Genomic DNA, 16802 nt, shown 5'->3' with positions numbered 1-16802 from the left:
GGGAAGGGTTTGGGGCTGGCAGGGGGTGGAGGATATGCAGAAGGAGGGGTGATTAGAGGCAGGGAAGGGGGGAGGGTAAAGTTGGAGCCCTGGAAGCAGGGAATGGTCAGCTGGGGGTCCTGGCCCCAGCTTTCCTGTTTCCAGCCTTGGCTCAGGGTGAGAACTCCTGACCTTGCCAGGAGAAAGGACATCACCGGAATAAACCTGGTTCATGAATTGAAGATTGGGAATGCAGAAGTGTACGCAGAAGGGAGTTGGGAGTTCCTGCCCAGCCCCAGGCTTTGCCAGGTGAAGTGGGAGCAGGAAGTACAAGCCTGAAGCCTGGATTGCCCGCATTGCCTTTGCAGGTGCTGACCCCGCCATGCCCGCCCCACTGCTTCCGCTGCTGCTCCGGGTGCTGCTCTCTCGCCTGCTGCTGCCCCTGGCGCGCGCGGCCCGCCAGCACCTCCTGCCCCTGCTACGCGGCCTGGCCCACCGCCTAGGCTCCCAGAACATGCGTGAGGCTGTGCTTGGCTGTCTGCTCTTCATCCTCAGCCATCAACACCCGCCGGAGGCTGGGGACACTTCCAGAATGGACCGACGGGACAGGAGGGAGAGGGTAGGCGTCCAAAAGTGAGGCCTCGAGTCCTGCCACAACATTCTCCATCAAAATGCTCCACACCCCCCTCCCTGGACAAGGACATTGGGGCACCAGCACTAACGGCAGGATGCTTGCTCAGTGGGCAGATCTGGGGCTGGGAGTGGGCCTGGCCTGACCTGGCCAGCTCTCCTTCATTAGCATCTCCAAAATGTGTTCCATCTCTGCCTCTTCTCCTACACCCTGACTTCCTCCCAAAGACCTCCCCCTAGTCACCCCTAATCACCTTGATCCCGGGAGGGACCTGGCCTTCCAGCCAATGGGGCCATCCAGATCTTGTGAGGAAAGTTTATTCTGGGACAAGTAGCAATTTAGCTAAGAGATAGTTGAATCTGATTGTCAGTCTTTCCTATTCAGGACCTAGCTCAAAACAATCTGACCTGGTTCTCTTTGAAGGCAGATTCATCCATCAATTGCCCAATAAATGTCTGTTGCATAACTTGCATGCCTTTGAAAGTCTCACCACCCATACTCTGCCCTGTAGGCTGTTGAACCTGGCCAGGCAGCCAGGGAGGAGACAGCCAAAGAGGCTACATGCCGGCCTTGCCTTCCTGGCGTGTCCACTTTTCCTCTCGGACCTCCTAAGCTGGTGTTTCTAGTGTTTTATCTTTCACAAGAAAGCAGATGACACACCTGGAATCCCAGTGCTTGGGACAGGAGGTGGAGGCCGGAGGATCTTGGGTTTGAGACCAGCCTGAGCTACCTAGGCAGATCTTGTCTCAAAATGTCCAAAACAGCCGGATGCCAGTGGCTCTTCTTGCAAGAAACCCTAGCTGCCCAGGAGGCTGAGATAAGGTGCAGGGTCAGCCCAGGTAGAGGAGTTCATGAGACTCTAGCTGAAAAAACAGAAACAAACAAAAACCCTGAACAAGTTCGGAGCCATCTGGGCCACCGGTGGCGCTGGGGAAGGGCCTTGTGGCCACCCAGGGGTCAGTGCAGACCCGCCTCCAAGAGGAGGTGGGGCGGTGACCCTGGAGAGACACCGAAATGAGCTGCTGGACACATTTGCATCCCAGTCTCCGGATGATTTGCATCCTGTTCCTTTGCGAGGGGCCCTGCGCGGGGACCCCGCCTCCACCGGGATCCCCTGTGGTCCCTGCACCCCTCAAAGGCCTAAGTCGGGAGGAAGCGAGCGCCCAGCGAGCGGGCCAGACGCCCTGGACCGCCCCGCCCCGTCGATCGAGCGCTGCGCAGGGCCCGGGCCGGGCTGGGGGGGGCTGGGGGAGCGGGGCTGGGGGAGCGGGCAGCCTCGCGCGCGGGGCCCTCGCACCAGGCCTTTGTTCTTCCCGCCGCGTCCCCGGACGGCGCCGAGAGGCGGGGCGGGAGGCGGAGGCCGGGGCCGCCCCGTCCCCGAGCCGCGGGCAGCAGGGACCGGTCAGTCCCGCCGAGGTGGGAGGGGAGGAGAGGGGGTGTCCCGGGCTGGCGGGCCTGGGAGCTCCGCCCTGCGCCCGAGTCTCAGCAGGTGCCGGGGGGAGGGGAGGGGGCGGGGCGGGGCGGGGCAGAGGGGAGAAGGGCGGGGCGGGAGGGGCGGGGCTGGCCGCAGGGGCCGTCCCTGGCCTCGCTGGACGGTGACCCTGGTGACTGCCCCCTTCCTACCTCCCCAGGCAAGCGGCCTGCCCGAGCAGAGACGGCCGAGGTCTGAACAATCAGGCCGGAAGACCAGGCCCAGACCTGGTGAACAAGTGTTCTTGAACCCTGACCCAGAGCAACCTGTTATCTAAGGTGTCTGTGTTGTATTGTCACGGTTTCTTGGTGTTCACTTCGGTTTTGAACCTCTACATTAGGGCTGCCTGTGGCTCATGCTAGACCCTGCGTTTGATCCTCAGGTCCACTAAAGAAACAAAACAGGACTGAAGCCCACACTGCATCGAAATTTCCCCCATTGCTGATTTTTTTTTTTTTACTTTTTTAAAATGTTTATTTGTTTATTTATTTTGTCGGTCGTGGGGCCTGAACTCTGGGTCTGGGTGCAGCTCTTCAGCTCAAGGCGAGCGCTCTACCACTTGAGCCACAGTACCACCTGCAGCTTTTTCTGCTTATGTGGGGCTGAGGAATCGAACCCAGGGCCTCATGCATGCAAGACAAACATTCTACCACTGAGCCACCTTCCCAGACTGTGGTTACTGAATTTTTATGGTGTGTGGGGGGGGGACAGTCTCCCTACACTTGGCATCTCAAGCCAGGGCATCTGTTTCCCTAGTCCTGGCCACCACAGAGATAACATCACAAGGAACCCCCTCTCCTGGCCAAGCAAACACACTTCCAGCAAACACAGATGACTCTTGGTGACAGGGGATCCCACCCAGGACTGGGTGCTAGGACTCCCTGTGTGATATGACAAGCCTCCCTCGGCAGGAGTGTGGGGTGCGAGAATCTGGGGCCAGCATAGTCAGGAGGTGGTGTAGAACACGAGGTGGGGAGTAGGGGTCAGCTGGCCCAGCTCTTCCCACTCCCCCTCTGGGTCAGCCACCTGGGGACCTGCAGGAAGCGGGGAGCAGCATGAGCTTGGACAGAGGGAGAAGAGGATTTGGCTAGAAAAACTCCAGGCCCAAGCCTGTGTGAGTTTGGGCTCCAAGGCCTGTCCAGCAGAGGTCTGTGGCAACCAGCAAGCTCTCTGTCTGGGGGAGATCACAGTGAAGGGTGTGGGTGCTGGCTGGAGCTCAAGCCAGGACCAAGCCAGATGGGCTGCACTCCAATAATAATAGGCCTGGCTGATGCCATCTACTGAGACAGACGGCCAGGCCCCAGCAGGAGTGGAGAGAGGAACCAGCCTTGCCCAGTCTGGCAGGGACTCTCATCCCTTCCCTCCTATGTGTTTCCACTTCCAGCTCCTGTTGTATACAACTGTGGCTGACTGCCCCCAGCTTGGTGGATCTTGGTGACCACTATACCAGCCACACCTACAGAGTCAGAGCTGGAACAGGAAAGTGGGAGAGAAGCAGGAGGCCAAGGGAGAGTAGAAGCCAGGGCCAGAAGAGGAAGAGAGAGAGACTGGACAAACATGAGGGTGGGAATCTGGGGGTTGTGGACAGACATGAAGCCACTTCCAAACCATGGGGCAGTGCCTAGAAAAATACCGCCCAAGCCTGTCTTCCTGCCCTGTTTTGTTTAGGGCTTGGGGGAAAATGTTTGTCATCGCCACAGGAAGAAAGGCAGAATACCGAAGACACCCCAATTAGAGTAACTTAAGGAGAGCCCACACTGCTAAGAATTTCTGCTGTCTCTCTTCAGGGCCCTGTCTTTCTCTGGGGAGAGTGTGCAATGTCACCTTGTCTCAGAGATGTCAGAAGGGCTAATTGTTAATTAGTATGTATGGTTTCTCCAGGGAACAGGCCCCTTGAGTCGATGAGGGTGAGATGGGCATTTTGGGTAGGGATTTTCCTCTTATCAGGACCCCCTCTCCAGGCTGGGAATGTGGCTCAAGTGGTAGAGTGCTAGACCTAGTGAAAGAATGCTCAAGGGACAGTGCCCGAGCCCTGAGTTCAAGCCCCAGACTGGCGGAAAAAAAAAAAAAAAAAAAGACCCCTCTCTATTTACTGTCTAGTCTTGTCTTGTCTTCCCTAGGAGGGTTATCCTCTCTGCTCCCCAACTCTTGGGGAGGCTTCCATCTCTGAGGGGGACCATCTCAATCTAGGACATCATGCTCTAGAGGATGTAAGGCTCTTTTTTTTTTGTTTTTTGTTTGTTTGTTTGTTTGTTTTTGTCGGTCAAGGCTAGCGCTCTACCACTTGAGCTACAGCACCACTTCCGGTTTTCTGGTGGTTTATTGGAGATAGGAGTCTCACGGTCTCTCCTGCCCGGGCTGGCTTTGAACCGCGATCCTCAGATCTCAGTCTCCTGAGTAGCTAGGATTACAGGCGTGAGCCACCAGCGCCCGGCTGGATGTAAGGCTCTTTGTGGCTTGTGGTCCCAGCCCTTGGGCTTGGTAGGCACTGGTGGCTCACCCTTGTAATCCAAGTTACCCAGGAGACTGAGATCTGAGGATGGAAGGTCAGAGCCAGACTGGGCAGAAAAACCTGACAGTCTATTATTCCCAGTTAACCAGGAAAAAGCTGGAAACGGAGCTGTGGCTCAAGCGGTAGAGCCCCAGCTTTGAGTGAAATAGTCAAGTAAGATCAGGAGGACCTGATTGCCAGCACAAAATAAAATAAAAATAAAAGGGGTTGTGCCCCAACTTCAAGGCAAAGTTGTGGACGTTGTGAGTGTGGTCTGAGACAGTTAAGTCAGGAATCCCACCAGGGGAGGGGGACCACCAAGTCTTGCAAGGAACGGGGATCTGAAAGGAAGAAGGCGTCATTGGGCCTGGTCGGAGTGGGGCGAGGGCTGGGACGGAAGGTGGCGGGGAGGGGGGGGTTGGGAGACAAGGGGGGGACGCTTGAGGTGGCTGTGGGGGCGTCGGGCCGGGTGAGCCGAGGGCTGGTCTGCGCCAGGTGTCCGCGGTGTGGGACTGTCCCCCAGGTCCGCGCGCGCCACGGTGGGGACCAGCCTCGGGGCGCAGGGTCTCCGGAGAGGGAGCGGGGGAGACCGGGAGCCGCGGGGAGAGGGGGGCGGACGGGCGGGGCTCCGGCGCGCCGAGTCCAGGGGCGGGACGGGCTCGCGAGGGGCGGGGCGGGGGCGGGACCGGCAGCGGCGGGGGCGGAGCCAAACGAGAGGCGGGCCTGCAGGCTGTGGGCGTGGCTCGTCCTGTGGGGGCGGAGTCGTGGGAGGGTGGGCGGGGCTAGGAGAAGGCGGGTTTGAATACGCCAGGGCGGGTGCGGGACGCTGGCGGGAGAGCGCGCCGATGTCCGCGCGCGCGGGAGCGGTCTTCTCCAGCAGGTGCTCGGGGCCGGGCTGAGGCCGGGGTGAGGCCGGGTGAGGGTGGGCCGGAGGCGGCTGTTGGTGTTTGCTTGCCACGCGGGCCGGGAGGCCTGGCCCGGGACGCGGTGGAGCCCCCGCGCGGCGCGTGCAGGGCGGAGGCGCGCCGCACGTGGCGAACTCGGCCCCGGGCTCCGGGGAACCCGGGGCGGACGCGGGCCGAGCCCGGGCGTGGGCGGCCTGCTAGCTCCAGGGCCCGAAAACGGTCGTGGCCACGCTGACCTCTGCTAGCGGCCGGCGGGGGGACGGTTAATCCCGCTCGGCCCGGTCGGTGCTGGGGAGGGGCCGCGCCGGCGGGCGGGGACACCGGGCGGGGGGCGTCCGTCCCTTCACCTCCCTTCCCGGCCTGCCCCGCGGGGCGCGTCCGCGTGTGCTGCCCGGGAGAGTGAATAAATGGGTGTCGGGACGCGAACGCGCCCTCCAGGCTCCCTGCCTCGGGCAGAGCCGCGGCGGCTGCTTCCACCCCCGGCCCCTCACTCGGCCCCGGGCCTCTTCCCAGCCTTCCCTCCACTCCTCTTGGACGTCTGCAGACCCTGGGTCTGGGCCTGGATGGGGTGTGAGGTCTCCGTGCCGGGCAGTGTGTGTGTGCGTGTGCGTGCGTGTGCGTGCGTGTGATGGGATGTGGGAGAATGACCTGAACCTCCACCCTAGTTTTCCCCTTTCATGGGAGCAGAGGGACCGCCTGCCAGGCTCCCCGGCTAGCTGGGAAGAAGCCGTCTTTATACCTCCCTCCCCAGCCACCCCACAAGGAACCTAGAATAAGCTGTGTATTGAGTTTGAATCCATAATAGCTCTGTGGCTTTAGGCAAGTGACTCAACCTCTCAGAGCCTCCGCCAGCAGCTGGGTAATTACGAGGCAAGCGGGTCTTGTGAGGTGGGGGAAGGGGGGCTTACACAGACAGGTAACAACTGGGATCCTGGGGAATGGAGATAGATGTAGCACCAGGGTTTGTGTAGAAGTTGGGGTACTTGAGAAGTGTTGGGAGCCCCTGCACAGGGAGGGGCTCCCTTTGGTGGCTGCCCCATTTCTGTGGCTGAAGGGTTGGTCACCAGATGCTCTGAGCTGATAACAATTTCTGGTTTGCTGCTTGTCATAGACAGACAAGAAAGTCAGATGCCAGCGGCTCATGCCTGTAATCCTAGTTACTCAAGAGGCTGAGATCTGGGAATCTTGAGAAGAACGTCTGTGAGACTCTAATCTCCAATTAACCACCAAAGAGCTGGAAGTGATAGAGCACTAGACTTGACCAAAAGAGCTCAGAGACAACACCCAGGCCAAGTTCAAGCCCTAGGACCTGTGAGTGCCACAAGAACGTACAGCAAGGCTGGCTGGCAGAATGGAATGCTAGCAGGAGGGCAGGACTGTAGGCTGCCTGAGGGGCTGCAGGACTGAGATGCCCACCGCTGAGAGCAGGGGGAGGGCTGAAGTAGATCTTGCAGCCTGGGCTAGTCCTGCAGGGAAGGCAGCTCTTCATTCCACGCCAGCCTCTCTAGTCTAACTTTGCCCTGTGGGGAGGAGGGGCTGGAGCATGGGCTGTGTGGAGGGGTGGGTGTGGTTGGGGGGGGTCCCCTCCATACTGTCCAGTAGAAACCTCAGTCCTGAGTGGTCTTCTCCAGTCCCCGGCAAAGCCCTCAGGTTCTCTAGGAAATGCCAGCAGCTATTGTTCAACCACTGTGTTCTCCAGAGCCTAGAGCAGAAGCTGGCTGGCATGCAGAAGTGCTTATTGAGGAAGACCTGTTGATTGGAAGGAGTGCTCTTTCCGAGGTGTGTGCTTAGCCCCTCCCCTCTGCATTTCCGGTGTGTGTGCTGGGGGCTGAGGAAGACCATCTGAGTGTGTGGGGGTCACCAAGGGTGGGCTATGGGAAGGGTGGAGAAGCCCACAGAAGGGCCACTGGCTGCATTGGTTTCGGTAGGCTGCACCTTGCAGCTCATCCGCCCCGCCCCCTGCTCTCCTGCTGAGACTCCCAGCTGTCTTATCTCCCTGCTACCTAGTGGCTTTATCTCCCTCTGCTTCTCAGCACTTGGCTTTGAGTCTTCTCTCCTGATGTGTCCTGTGCTACCTTTCTTCATTCTGGACCCCCACGCAGGACCCGGTGGACCAGGCCTTGTGCCTGAGCCTGAGATAGGACCCCTTCCTAGGGACCAGCTGGGCTCTCTTGGCTCCCCTCCATCTGTTGACTCTGTACATCCGGTGAGTTCAGGGACAGGGTACTGGGGAAGCCTGGCCTCTTCTCTGGACAGCAGCCTTGGCCCAGAGCTGGGCCAGCAAGGGGATGGACGGGGGCATGCTGGCCTGGTTTCCTGCTAGCTGCTGAGAAGGCTCCCAGCCCTTAGATCTACTGGAGCGGGGTACAGCCCTCCCTGCCTGAGAGGGGTATAGAGGGCGACCCGGACAAAGTGCCTGGAGCTTTGGGACTATCCAGTTGGGGCCTGACCCCCACCCCTTCCAATATCCCCTTGAAGGCCACTCTAAGAAAGGGGAAGAGTTCAGTGCCGGGGTCAGAGAGGAACTGAGGGGGGGATGGGAGGACCTTGGGGTCAGAGGTGGAAGGGGGTGGGCTATGGAAAGGAGTGTGTCTTTGTACCCATTATGAAATACTTTCCTGGAAAATGGGTTGAGAACTAGAAAGCCCCTAGGCAGTGGTTGGAAAGAAATACATAGGTGCAGCTGTGCTCAGGGTCCCCTGTCCCCTGAAGAGGGGACTGGCACTCCCAAACCCTGCCTAGCCTCTGCTGGGGGCTGGTGGGAAGGTGGAAAGGTCCTGAGAGGCCTCTGCCTGCCTGCAGATCTGATTGTTTTCTGTCTGGCGTCTTCTCCCCTCCCCCCAATCTTTGCCCTCCACTGATTTCTGTCCTTTGTCTTCCTATCTGTCCTTGCACTGTCTCTGTCTGACTGTCTCTTCCTGCCTCTCAATCCTGTTTCCTTCTCTCTCTGCTCTCCACCCTCCTGCTTCTCAGCTTATTAACTGCCCTGGCTTCTGGATAAAAATAGCGGTGGCAGCAGCGGTCAGGCCAGAGCCCGCTGGAGCCTGAGCAGGCGGGGAGGGAGGGGGCCATCAGCCTGGGCGGGTGGGACCCAGCTCAGTGGTCCTGAAAGGTGGGACCCCGTGGCTTCGTGTCCAGCTGAAGGAGAACCAAGGCCTGGCCTCACGTTGCCTCTGACCCCCAGCAAGCGCCAGACGGAGAGAACTGCCAGCCAGGCACAGCAGAGCACCCCGGCACAGCCCAGCACCCTGGCAGCATGACAACCAGTCAACAGCCTCAGGACAGGTACCTAGGGGTGGGGTGAGGCGAGGGTGGTGGAGCTGGGCTGGGGATGCAGAGAATGAATGATGGGGCTCCATGGGGCCCATTTTATTGGTCTTTGGAATATAGGTTGCCTCCATGACTGGCCCCCACCCAGGTAACTCTGAGTCAGGACTATGCGCTCCTGGCTGCAAGGAGGGTGGGCAGAGTGGGCAGGGCAGGCCCCAGCCCCTGCCTGGCCTGTCAGTGTTTCCACTGTTGCTCTTCAGCCAGCCAGCAGCTTCTGGCTCTTCCCGCCACCGCTGTGGGAGACACTTGGCAGCGGCCTTCATTCCAGAGCACATCTGGCAGAACTGCCCCGTCCCTGGGGGCTGCCCTGGAACCTTTGCCTCAGATAACCTCCGCCACCCTGCTTCGTGATCTGCCCTTCCTGCCTCTGGAGCCTGTCTGAACTCCCTCCATTAGACCTGCAGCCGGGGTCAGGAGGATGAATTATTCGAGGAAGAGGCGTCATTGATTCCACTTCTTCGATGGACCTAGGGTTTCAGAAAGTTGCTGGGCACTAGGGCTCATGCCTGACATGCTAACTACTTAAGAGACGGAAATTCAAGGATCAGTTGGGGCAGGAAAGTCTGAGATTTAGTCCAATTAACCACCAAAAAATGGAAGTAGAGCTGTAGCTCAAGTGGTAGAGTACCAGCCATGGGTGGAAAAGCCGAGGGACAGCGTCCAGGCCCTGAGTTCAAGCCACAGTACTGGCACAGAAAGAAAAAAAGAAAAGGGAAAAAAACGATGAAGTAGTGCCAGCATTCCTTGTAGATCTCCGGCCTGTGCTTTACGTCAGGCCCTCAAGCCGCTCGCCTCTCCCTGTCCGCTATGTCTCCTCCTAGGCCAAAGTACGGCCAGGCACTTCTGGGTTTTGAACACTTAGCTCCAGCTCTGTGAGACCATCTCCCCACTTGTGAAATAGAGGGGGGGGCTGTTCGCTTCATAGGGAAGGGAAATCATGTACCGACAGACCTGGGCTGGGCCTGGCCAGGTGTGGTGCCCTAGCCAGCCCCTTCTTGGCTGTCCCCTGAAGCCCTCTTCCCACTCACCCCCTTGTTGTGCTGCCCTGGTTTCCTGACCCTTCTTCTGTCTCTGCCCTGTTTGACCTTGCCTTGGAGTTTTTCCCTGTATCTGGGCTTCTCAACCAGGCCTTTAGTGTTTGCTTTAAAGGTAGCTGATGAGGAGCCGGTGTTGGTGGTTCACATGCCTATAATCCTAGCTACTCAAGAGTTTGAGAGCCGGGCACTGGTGGCTCTCGCCTGTAATCATAGCAACTCAGGAGGCTGAGATCTGAGGATCGCAGTTCAAAGCCAGCCTGGGCAGAAAAGTCCATGAAGACTGGAAGTGGCGCTGTAGCTCAAGTGTAGAGCACTTGCCTTGAGCTGAAGAGCTGAGGGACAGCGCTCAGGCCCAGAGTTCAAGCCCCACAACCACCAAAAAAAAAAAAAAAAAAAGTCTGAGATCTGAAGATCAAGGTTCCATGAGACTCTTTATCTTCCATTAACTACAAAAAAAAAAAAAAAAAAAAGCAGAGGACTGGGAATGTGGCTTCGTGGTAGAGTGCTTGCCTAGAGGAGCCCTGGGTTCAATTCCTCAGAATCACAACAGAAAAAACTGGAAGTAGCACTGTGGCTCAAGTAGTAGAGTGCTAGTCTTGAACAAAGGAAGCTCAGGAATATTGCCAAGGCCCTAGTTCAAGCCCCAGGACTGGCAAAAAAAAAAAAAAAAAAAAGAAGTGCTAGAGCACCAGCCTTGAGTGTGAAGCTCCAGGGACAGTGTCCAGGCCCTGAGTTCAAGTCCCAGAACTAACACCTCCCTCCCCCACACAAAGGTAGCATATGAAGGCATTGAGGACTGATGGGAATAGCTTAGACTGTCGGTTTGGGTTACCCACAGGAGGCCTGTGGTAGTCCAGGTTCCTGAGTCCTGGCCAGGCCTGTGTGCTATCAGCACAGGGTGTTGGCTGTGGGAGGCTGTGGCAGACATCTGGTGACCATGGTGGGTCACTAAGGTTGCAGGCAAGGCCTACTTAGAGGACGGAGACCCAGCCAAGTCTGGATGGCCCTTATTTATCCTCAGACCCAGATGACGTCCAGTGGCTCAGACCTACTGTCCTAGGCGGTGTGACCCGCAAAGCCAGTTCTGTCTGGAGCTCACTCACTTCCCAGGCACTCCGTCCACTCCTCTAAGGCCAGAATGATCTGGGAGTTTCTTGACCTCAGAACCCTCTTCAGGGAACCACACGGCTCCTGGCCAGGCAGCCTGCTCATAGCCTGCCCGGCGGGGGGAAGGATGTTTGTTCACTCTCTCAGCCACCGGTCCCAGCCCCTCAGTTCCAAAACCATCTCTACCATGTGGGTCACACGGCCCAGTGCCCAGGCTGAGGGGTCCTTGTGTTCCAGGACTGGCACCAAAGGTGCCATGCCATCCAGTCACTGGCTCCCTTCCCTTAGCTCATCTTTACCCCATTCCCAGGCCTAGGACACACCCTCCCACCTACCCCTCCCACCTGACCCCCACACACTCACACATTGGCACACACACGTGCATGGACCTGGGCCGGCAGGGAGAGGAGGTCGAGGAGCCGCCGGTGTTGTGTCACGTGGTCCCTGTTTCCTCTTTTCCCAGATACAAAGCTGTTTGGCTTATCTTCTTCATGCTGGGCCTGGGGACGCTGCTCCCCTGGAACTTTTTCATGACGGCCACTAGGGTGAGTCTGGGGAAGGATTGAGCCTGGGTGAGGCTGGGCCCCTGGACCTGCTGGGCTCAGGTCCGTGCCGAGAAAATAGTCTGCAACCCTCCCTCCCCCTTCCCCTGCAGTACTTCACCACCCGCCTGGATGTCCCCAGCAATGTGTCCTTGGTCACTGCTCAGCTGAGCAAGGACGCCCAGGCTGAGGCCACCCCCGCACCACCTCTGCCAGAGAGGAATTCTCTCAGTGCCATCTTCAACAATGTCATGACCTTGTGTGCCATGCTGCCACTGCTGGTGTTTGCCTGCCTCAACTCCTTCCTGCACCAGAAGTGAGCACTGCCCGCCCCAGCTGCCAGCCAGGCCCCTGCTGCCTTCTGCCCCCCCACCTGAGCCCCAGTCTGCCCCCCCCACTGCCTCTCCCCAGTCCTGGCCTGCCCCCCACCCCCTGCCTGAGCCTCAGTCTCCCCCCTCCCCTAGCCCCAGCATACCCCCCCAGCCTGAGCCCCAGCCTGCCCCACCCCGCCTGAGCCCCAGCCCACCCCCCTGGCCTTTCCCTCAGGGTCTCCCAGTCTGTGCGGATCCTGGGCAGCCTGGTGGCCATCCTGCTGGTGTTCCTGGTCACTGCTATCCTGGTCAAGGTGCAGATGGACCCTCTCCCCTTCTTTGTCATCACCATGGTCAAGATAGTATTCATTAATTGTAAGTGGGGAGGGGGAGGACGCCATGGGCACCTGGAATCGAGCCTGAGCAGCGTGGCCTTTGGTTGGGGGGCAGTGAGGAGGGCAGCCTAGCCTCCTGACTCCCTGGGCACACACGGGAACCTCAGGACCTGCTTTCCTGTGGCCCCTGCACCCCCGGCTCCTTCCCCCCGCCCCCCATCCCTGCTGAGGCCTGCTGTCTTCCCCAGCGTTCGGCGCCATCCTCCAGGGCAGCCTGTTCGGTCTGGCCGGCCTCCTGCCCACCAGCTACACAACTCCCATCATGAGTGGCCAGGGCCTGGCCGGCTTCTTCGCCTCCGTGGCCATGATCTGTGCCATCGCCAGTGAGTCCTCACAGGGCTGGCCGTGGCTGGGGGGGAGGGCGGGGTCTGCCTCTGCTCACAGCGCTGCCTCTCCCAGGCAAGTCGGAGCTGTCGGACAGTGCCTTTGGGTACTTCATCACAGCCTGCGTGGTCGTCATCTTGACCATCATCTGTTACCTGGCCCTGCCCCAGCTGGTGAGGGAAGGGAGAAAGTTTGGGGGCAAGGGGGGGGTTGTGTGGCAGAACCTGGGGGAGACACAGGCTTCTCCCTAACTACCTGTCCCCCCACGTGACAGGAATTCTACCGCTACTACCAGCAGCTCAGGCTGGAGGGGCCCGGGGAGCAGGAGACCAAGCTGGACCTCATCAGTAAAGGTGTCAGTGGCCGGAGGAAGCTGGGAGGGGCAGCAGGAATCACGGTGGGAGCCCCTGGCTGGTCCTGAGCGCCAGGCATGTGGACTTGAGGCCCTGGCTGGGGGAGGGGGAGACACCCGTGGTAATACGAGTAGAGGAGGCCTCTCCGGCTAAGAGGATTTGGAGGGGAGATCTGGGCAGTGTGAGGGTATAGCCATGGACCTGTTAAGGGCTGTCTACCTCCAGTTAAGCCGGTTTCTCTGTCCTCTCCATGCCTTCAAGATCCTTCCACAGCCTGTCAGCCCCCAGGAGAGGAGGCAAGAGCTATCAAAGAGGAGTCTAGGGTGACAGTCCCCACCTCCCAGTCCACCAGCCACTCTGTCAAAGCCATCCTCAAGAATGTGAGATGGGGTGTACCCTCCCACCTGCCCCATTTTCCTTTTGAGACTGGTCCCCCTTTAGAGTGAGTGTGTGTGTGTGTGTGTGTGTGTGTGTGTGTGTGTGTGTATGCGTGTGTATGCGTATGCGCATGCGCACAGGAGTCTCAGGTGGGAGTTGATCTATCCTGTCAGCCACCATGAGCACACAGGGAGCTGGGTGAATCCCCTCCCCTCTCTCCAGATCTCAGTCCTGGCTTTCTCCGTCTGCTTCATCTTCACCATCACCATCGGCTTGTTCCCTGCTGTGACCTCTGAGGTCAAATCCAGCATTGCAGGCAGCAGTGACTGGGGTGAGGAAGCCACACTTGCCAGGCTGGGAACAGAGGGTCCTGGGCAGGCCTGCGAGCAGTGTGGAGCAGGGTTTCCCTCTGCCCAGCTGCCCCCTCTCCCCTCCCCCTCCCCTCTTCCCCCTCCCCTCCTCCCCTCTCCCTGTACTGAAAGCATCTCTCCATTGTTCAGAAGGACAGTGGGAAAGGGGGTCACGTCTCTGTCTCTCCCCTTGCCTCATTCTCTTCCAGGAAAGTACTTCATTCCTGTGTCCTGTTTCTTGACTTTCAATATTTTTGACTGGCTGGGCCGGAGTCTCACAGCTGTTTTCATGTGGGTACGTGGAAGAAGGGCCCCAGGGCTCACAGGGGAAGGGAGGAAGAGTATAGACACGATCCGGAAAGGAAACCCCAAGACAGCACTGTGTTACGGGGGGGCCATGTTTATTTTAATGTTTGGTTTGGCTTGGTTTTTTTTTTGTGTGTGCTGGTATTGGGGCTTGAACTCAGAGCCTTGAGCTCTTGGTTGCATTTTTCCACGCAAGGCTAACACTCTACCACTTGAGCCATACCTCTCCTTTCAGCTTTCTTTTTGCTGGTTAGACTGTGATAAGAATCTCAGGCTGTTTTATTGTGTTTGTTTTTTGAGAGGAGGCTGCCTTCACACCACCATCCTCAGGCCTTAGCCTCCTGTGTAGATAGGATTACAGGCCTGAGTCACCAGCACCCAGTTTAGGGCTGTTCTTTTAAGTCCATATAGAATTTACATAGAACTAGGTCTGCCAATCTTCAGCCTACAAGTTAAGATATAGAATACCTACCCAGACTAAGATACAGAACATTCCAGCACTCTAGAAGGCTCTACTGCCCTCCTGCGTGGTATCTTCCCCACCCCCACCCCCAAAGTCCCCGTAATCTGGTTCAGTCCAGACCCCAGTGGTCCTAAGTGGAGCTGCGGGGCCTGTGGGGCTGAGCTGCCGCCGGTTCCCCACAGCCCGGAAAGGACAGCCGCTGGCTGCCGAGCCTCGTGGTGGCCCGCCTGGTGTTCGTGCCCCTGCTGCTGCTGTGCAATGTGAAGCCGCGCCACTACCTCCCTGTGGTCTTCCAGCACGATGCCTGGTTCATCCTCTTCATGGCTGCCTTTGCCTTCTCCAACGGCTACCTCGCCAGCCTCTGCATGTGCTTCGGGCCCAAGTGAGCGGCCCAGGAGGGGGGAACTTGGTGGCAGAAGGCTGGGTTTACCACTGGTTGTGGGGACGCTTGGTAGAGGGAACAAGGGCAGGAGGAAACCGCTAGTCCCAGAGCTGAGGGGGAGGGGCTGGGAAGGTGGCTCAGTGGTAGAGCGCTTGCCTTGCATGACTGAGGCCCTGGGTTCGATTCCTCAGCACCACATAAGCAAAAAGCCGGAAGTGGTGCTGTGGCTCAAGTGGTAGAGCACTAGCCTTGAGCTGAAGAGCTGAGAGACAGCGCCCAGCCCAGAGTTCAGGTCCCACGACCGGACCCAAAAAAAAAAAACCCAGAGCTGAGGGGGAGCTGGCTGGCAGGACCCCTAATCCGAGCAGTAGCCGGGCAGTGGAGGGGCCCTGAGCTTGCAGAGCAGAGCAGTAGGAGGTGGCCCTGGCGGGGTTGGGACGCGATGGGTTGCTCACACAACCCCAGATCCTCAGGGCTGGGGCAGGGCCAGGGCCAGGCCACCTGCCATAGTCCTGCCCGCCCTCCCTCCCTTAGGAAAGTGAAACCGTCGGAGGCCGGGACGGCAGGCACCATCATGGCCTTCTTCCTCTGTCTGGGCCTGGCACTGGGGGCCATCGTCTCCTTCCTCTTCCGGGCAATTGTGTGACTGAGGGGGACAAAAGGCCTGCACTGCCCCCGTGCTGGCCCACTTCCTTCTGCCAGAGACGAGCGGGGCTGATCTGGAGGTTTGCTCTTCTAGCTGACTTCTGCTTTCTGAAGGCCCGTGCTGGGCTGGCCGGGTGTCCAGGCCCTGGGGAGGGAGCACATTGGTGGCCTGAGGGGCAGAGTTGGGAGGGGACACACACCACCTCTGTCTAATGGCTCGAGAGCTACCTTGGCAGAGAGACTGAGGTAGAGTCGGGGAAGTGTGCCTCCATCAGGGGAGCTGGGCCGGCCACCGCACCATCTGTGTGTGCCTCCTCCCCCTTCTCGTGTCCCCGCCCCCTGCTTCCGGTGCCTTGTCCGCTGTCACGCGCCTTGTACAGTTGCCGTTTTACTGCCTTTTTTATACTCAACAAAAACCAGGTGCCTTCTGAGGCTGAGTAAATAAATCTTTTTTTTTTTTTTTTTCCTCCATGGCTCCCTGTGTTCTTGAGCCATGGCTTGACGCCTTGGCGGGGATGGAGAGGTTAGCAGTTGTGGGCAGTGGGTGGCCATGTGAGCATGCCCCAGCTAGGCCTGGGTCGGGGCTGGGCCTGGGTCTGAGGGGAGGGCCTGGGTCTGAGGGGAGGGTCTAGGCTCTTGGCTTCAGAGGGCTCCAGTGCCCCCTGCTGGCGCTGTGCGGGAGGACAGGCCCCGAGCCAGGACCCCCGGATCGCCGATCAGACCAGACCAAGAAAGGCCAAGTTTTTCTCTGCTGCTCATTCCTTCGTTCCTAGGACCCCGGATGGAGATGACCCTGTGTTGTCTGCATTGGTGCCTGCCCTGCCTCCACTCCGTCCTCAGTCCCTGGAATGAGCTCGGCAGAACGGGCCAGCTCCTCCCCCAGCTCCTGGCTGGACTCCCATGTCCCTGGGCAGGAAGAGTCTGAGGCCCGAGGGGTTCTCCCTTACCTGGCACCCATCCCTCACACAGCCCAGCCCGCCAGCCTCCCTGAACAAGGGGCCTGTGTGTCCTCCTTGAACTTGGACCTCCCCTTTCTCTTCCCAAACTCTGGCCTGGGAAGGGGTGGTTTGATTTGGAGCCATGAGGGACTAGTCCCCAGCTCCCCCCTCCCCCCCAGCCTGTGGTACTATTTCACTGGAGGTGTTGCCAGAGCTCTGGTCACAGTGCTCCCCAGAACTGGTATGGAACTCAGGTTCTTCCCAGAACGGCAGGTACTGCTGCCACTGCAGGTACGGGCTGCTCACACCCTGGGCCCGGACCACCAGACTGCTGCAGCCTTGCTCTGTGAAGACGCCCTTTCTCACAGGAAGTGCTTTCACTGGGGATGTCAAGTCCTGTTGGCATTTATTTTTCCTTTTTTTTTTTTTTTTTTTTTTTTTTTGAGCTCTTCAGCTCAAGGCAA

General features: G+C 58.8%; 2 protein-coding genes across 7 annotated transcripts; both read left to right on the top strand.

Annotated features, from left to right (window-relative positions):
- The first annotated feature begins 227 nt into the window (after window positions 1–227).
- Mymx (myomixer, myoblast fusion factor) lies at window positions 228–1062 on the top strand. The gene is made up of 2 exons (XM_070023342.1): window positions 228–239; window positions 348–1062. Exons 1-2 carry the CDS (start codon window positions 230–232, stop codon window positions 614–616), a joined length of 279 nt encoding a protein of 92 aa, XP_069879443.1. The 5' UTR covers window positions 228–229; the 3' UTR covers window positions 617–1062.
- Window positions 1063–5373: 4311 nt separating this feature from the next.
- On the top strand, window positions 5374–15867 carry Slc29a1 (solute carrier family 29 member 1 (Augustine blood group)). 6 transcript variants are annotated; one of them, XM_070023636.1, is made up of 16 exons: window positions 5374–5452; window positions 6593–6788; window positions 7177–7256; window positions 7511–7683; window positions 8662–8762; window positions 11415–11496; window positions 11607–11809; window positions 12040–12179; window positions 12388–12522; window positions 12599–12696; window positions 12798–12876; window positions 13138–13256; window positions 13477–13585; window positions 13814–13899; window positions 14556–14755; window positions 15290–15867. In XM_070023636.1, exons 4-16 carry the CDS (start codon window positions 7537–7539, stop codon window positions 15399–15401), a joined length of 1611 nt encoding a protein of 536 aa, XP_069879737.1. In that variant the 5' UTR covers window positions 5374–5452; window positions 6593–6788; window positions 7177–7256; window positions 7511–7536; the 3' UTR covers window positions 15402–15867. The 6 variants fall into 6 exon arrangements, with proteins under 6 accessions (XP_069879737.1, XP_069879738.1, XP_069879739.1 ...); XM_070023637.1 differs by having other exon boundaries at window positions 5378–5452; window positions 6589–6788; window positions 7580–7683; XM_070023638.1 differs by having other exon boundaries at window positions 5378–5452; window positions 6589–6788; window positions 7580–7683; window positions 8616–8762.
- The last annotated feature ends 935 nt before the right edge of the window (window positions 15868–16802 follow it).

The sequence above is a fragment of the Dipodomys merriami genome, unplaced genomic scaffold, assembly GCF_024711535.1.
Source record: "Dipodomys merriami isolate MVZ:Mamm:240054 unplaced genomic scaffold, mDipMer1.0.p SCAF_16, whole genome shotgun sequence".
Classification (NCBI taxonomy): Eukaryota; Metazoa; Chordata; class Mammalia; order Rodentia; family Heteromyidae; genus Dipodomys; species Dipodomys merriami.
Note: the sequence above shows the minus strand (reverse complement) of the source record. Positions and strands in the feature narration are given on the sequence as shown.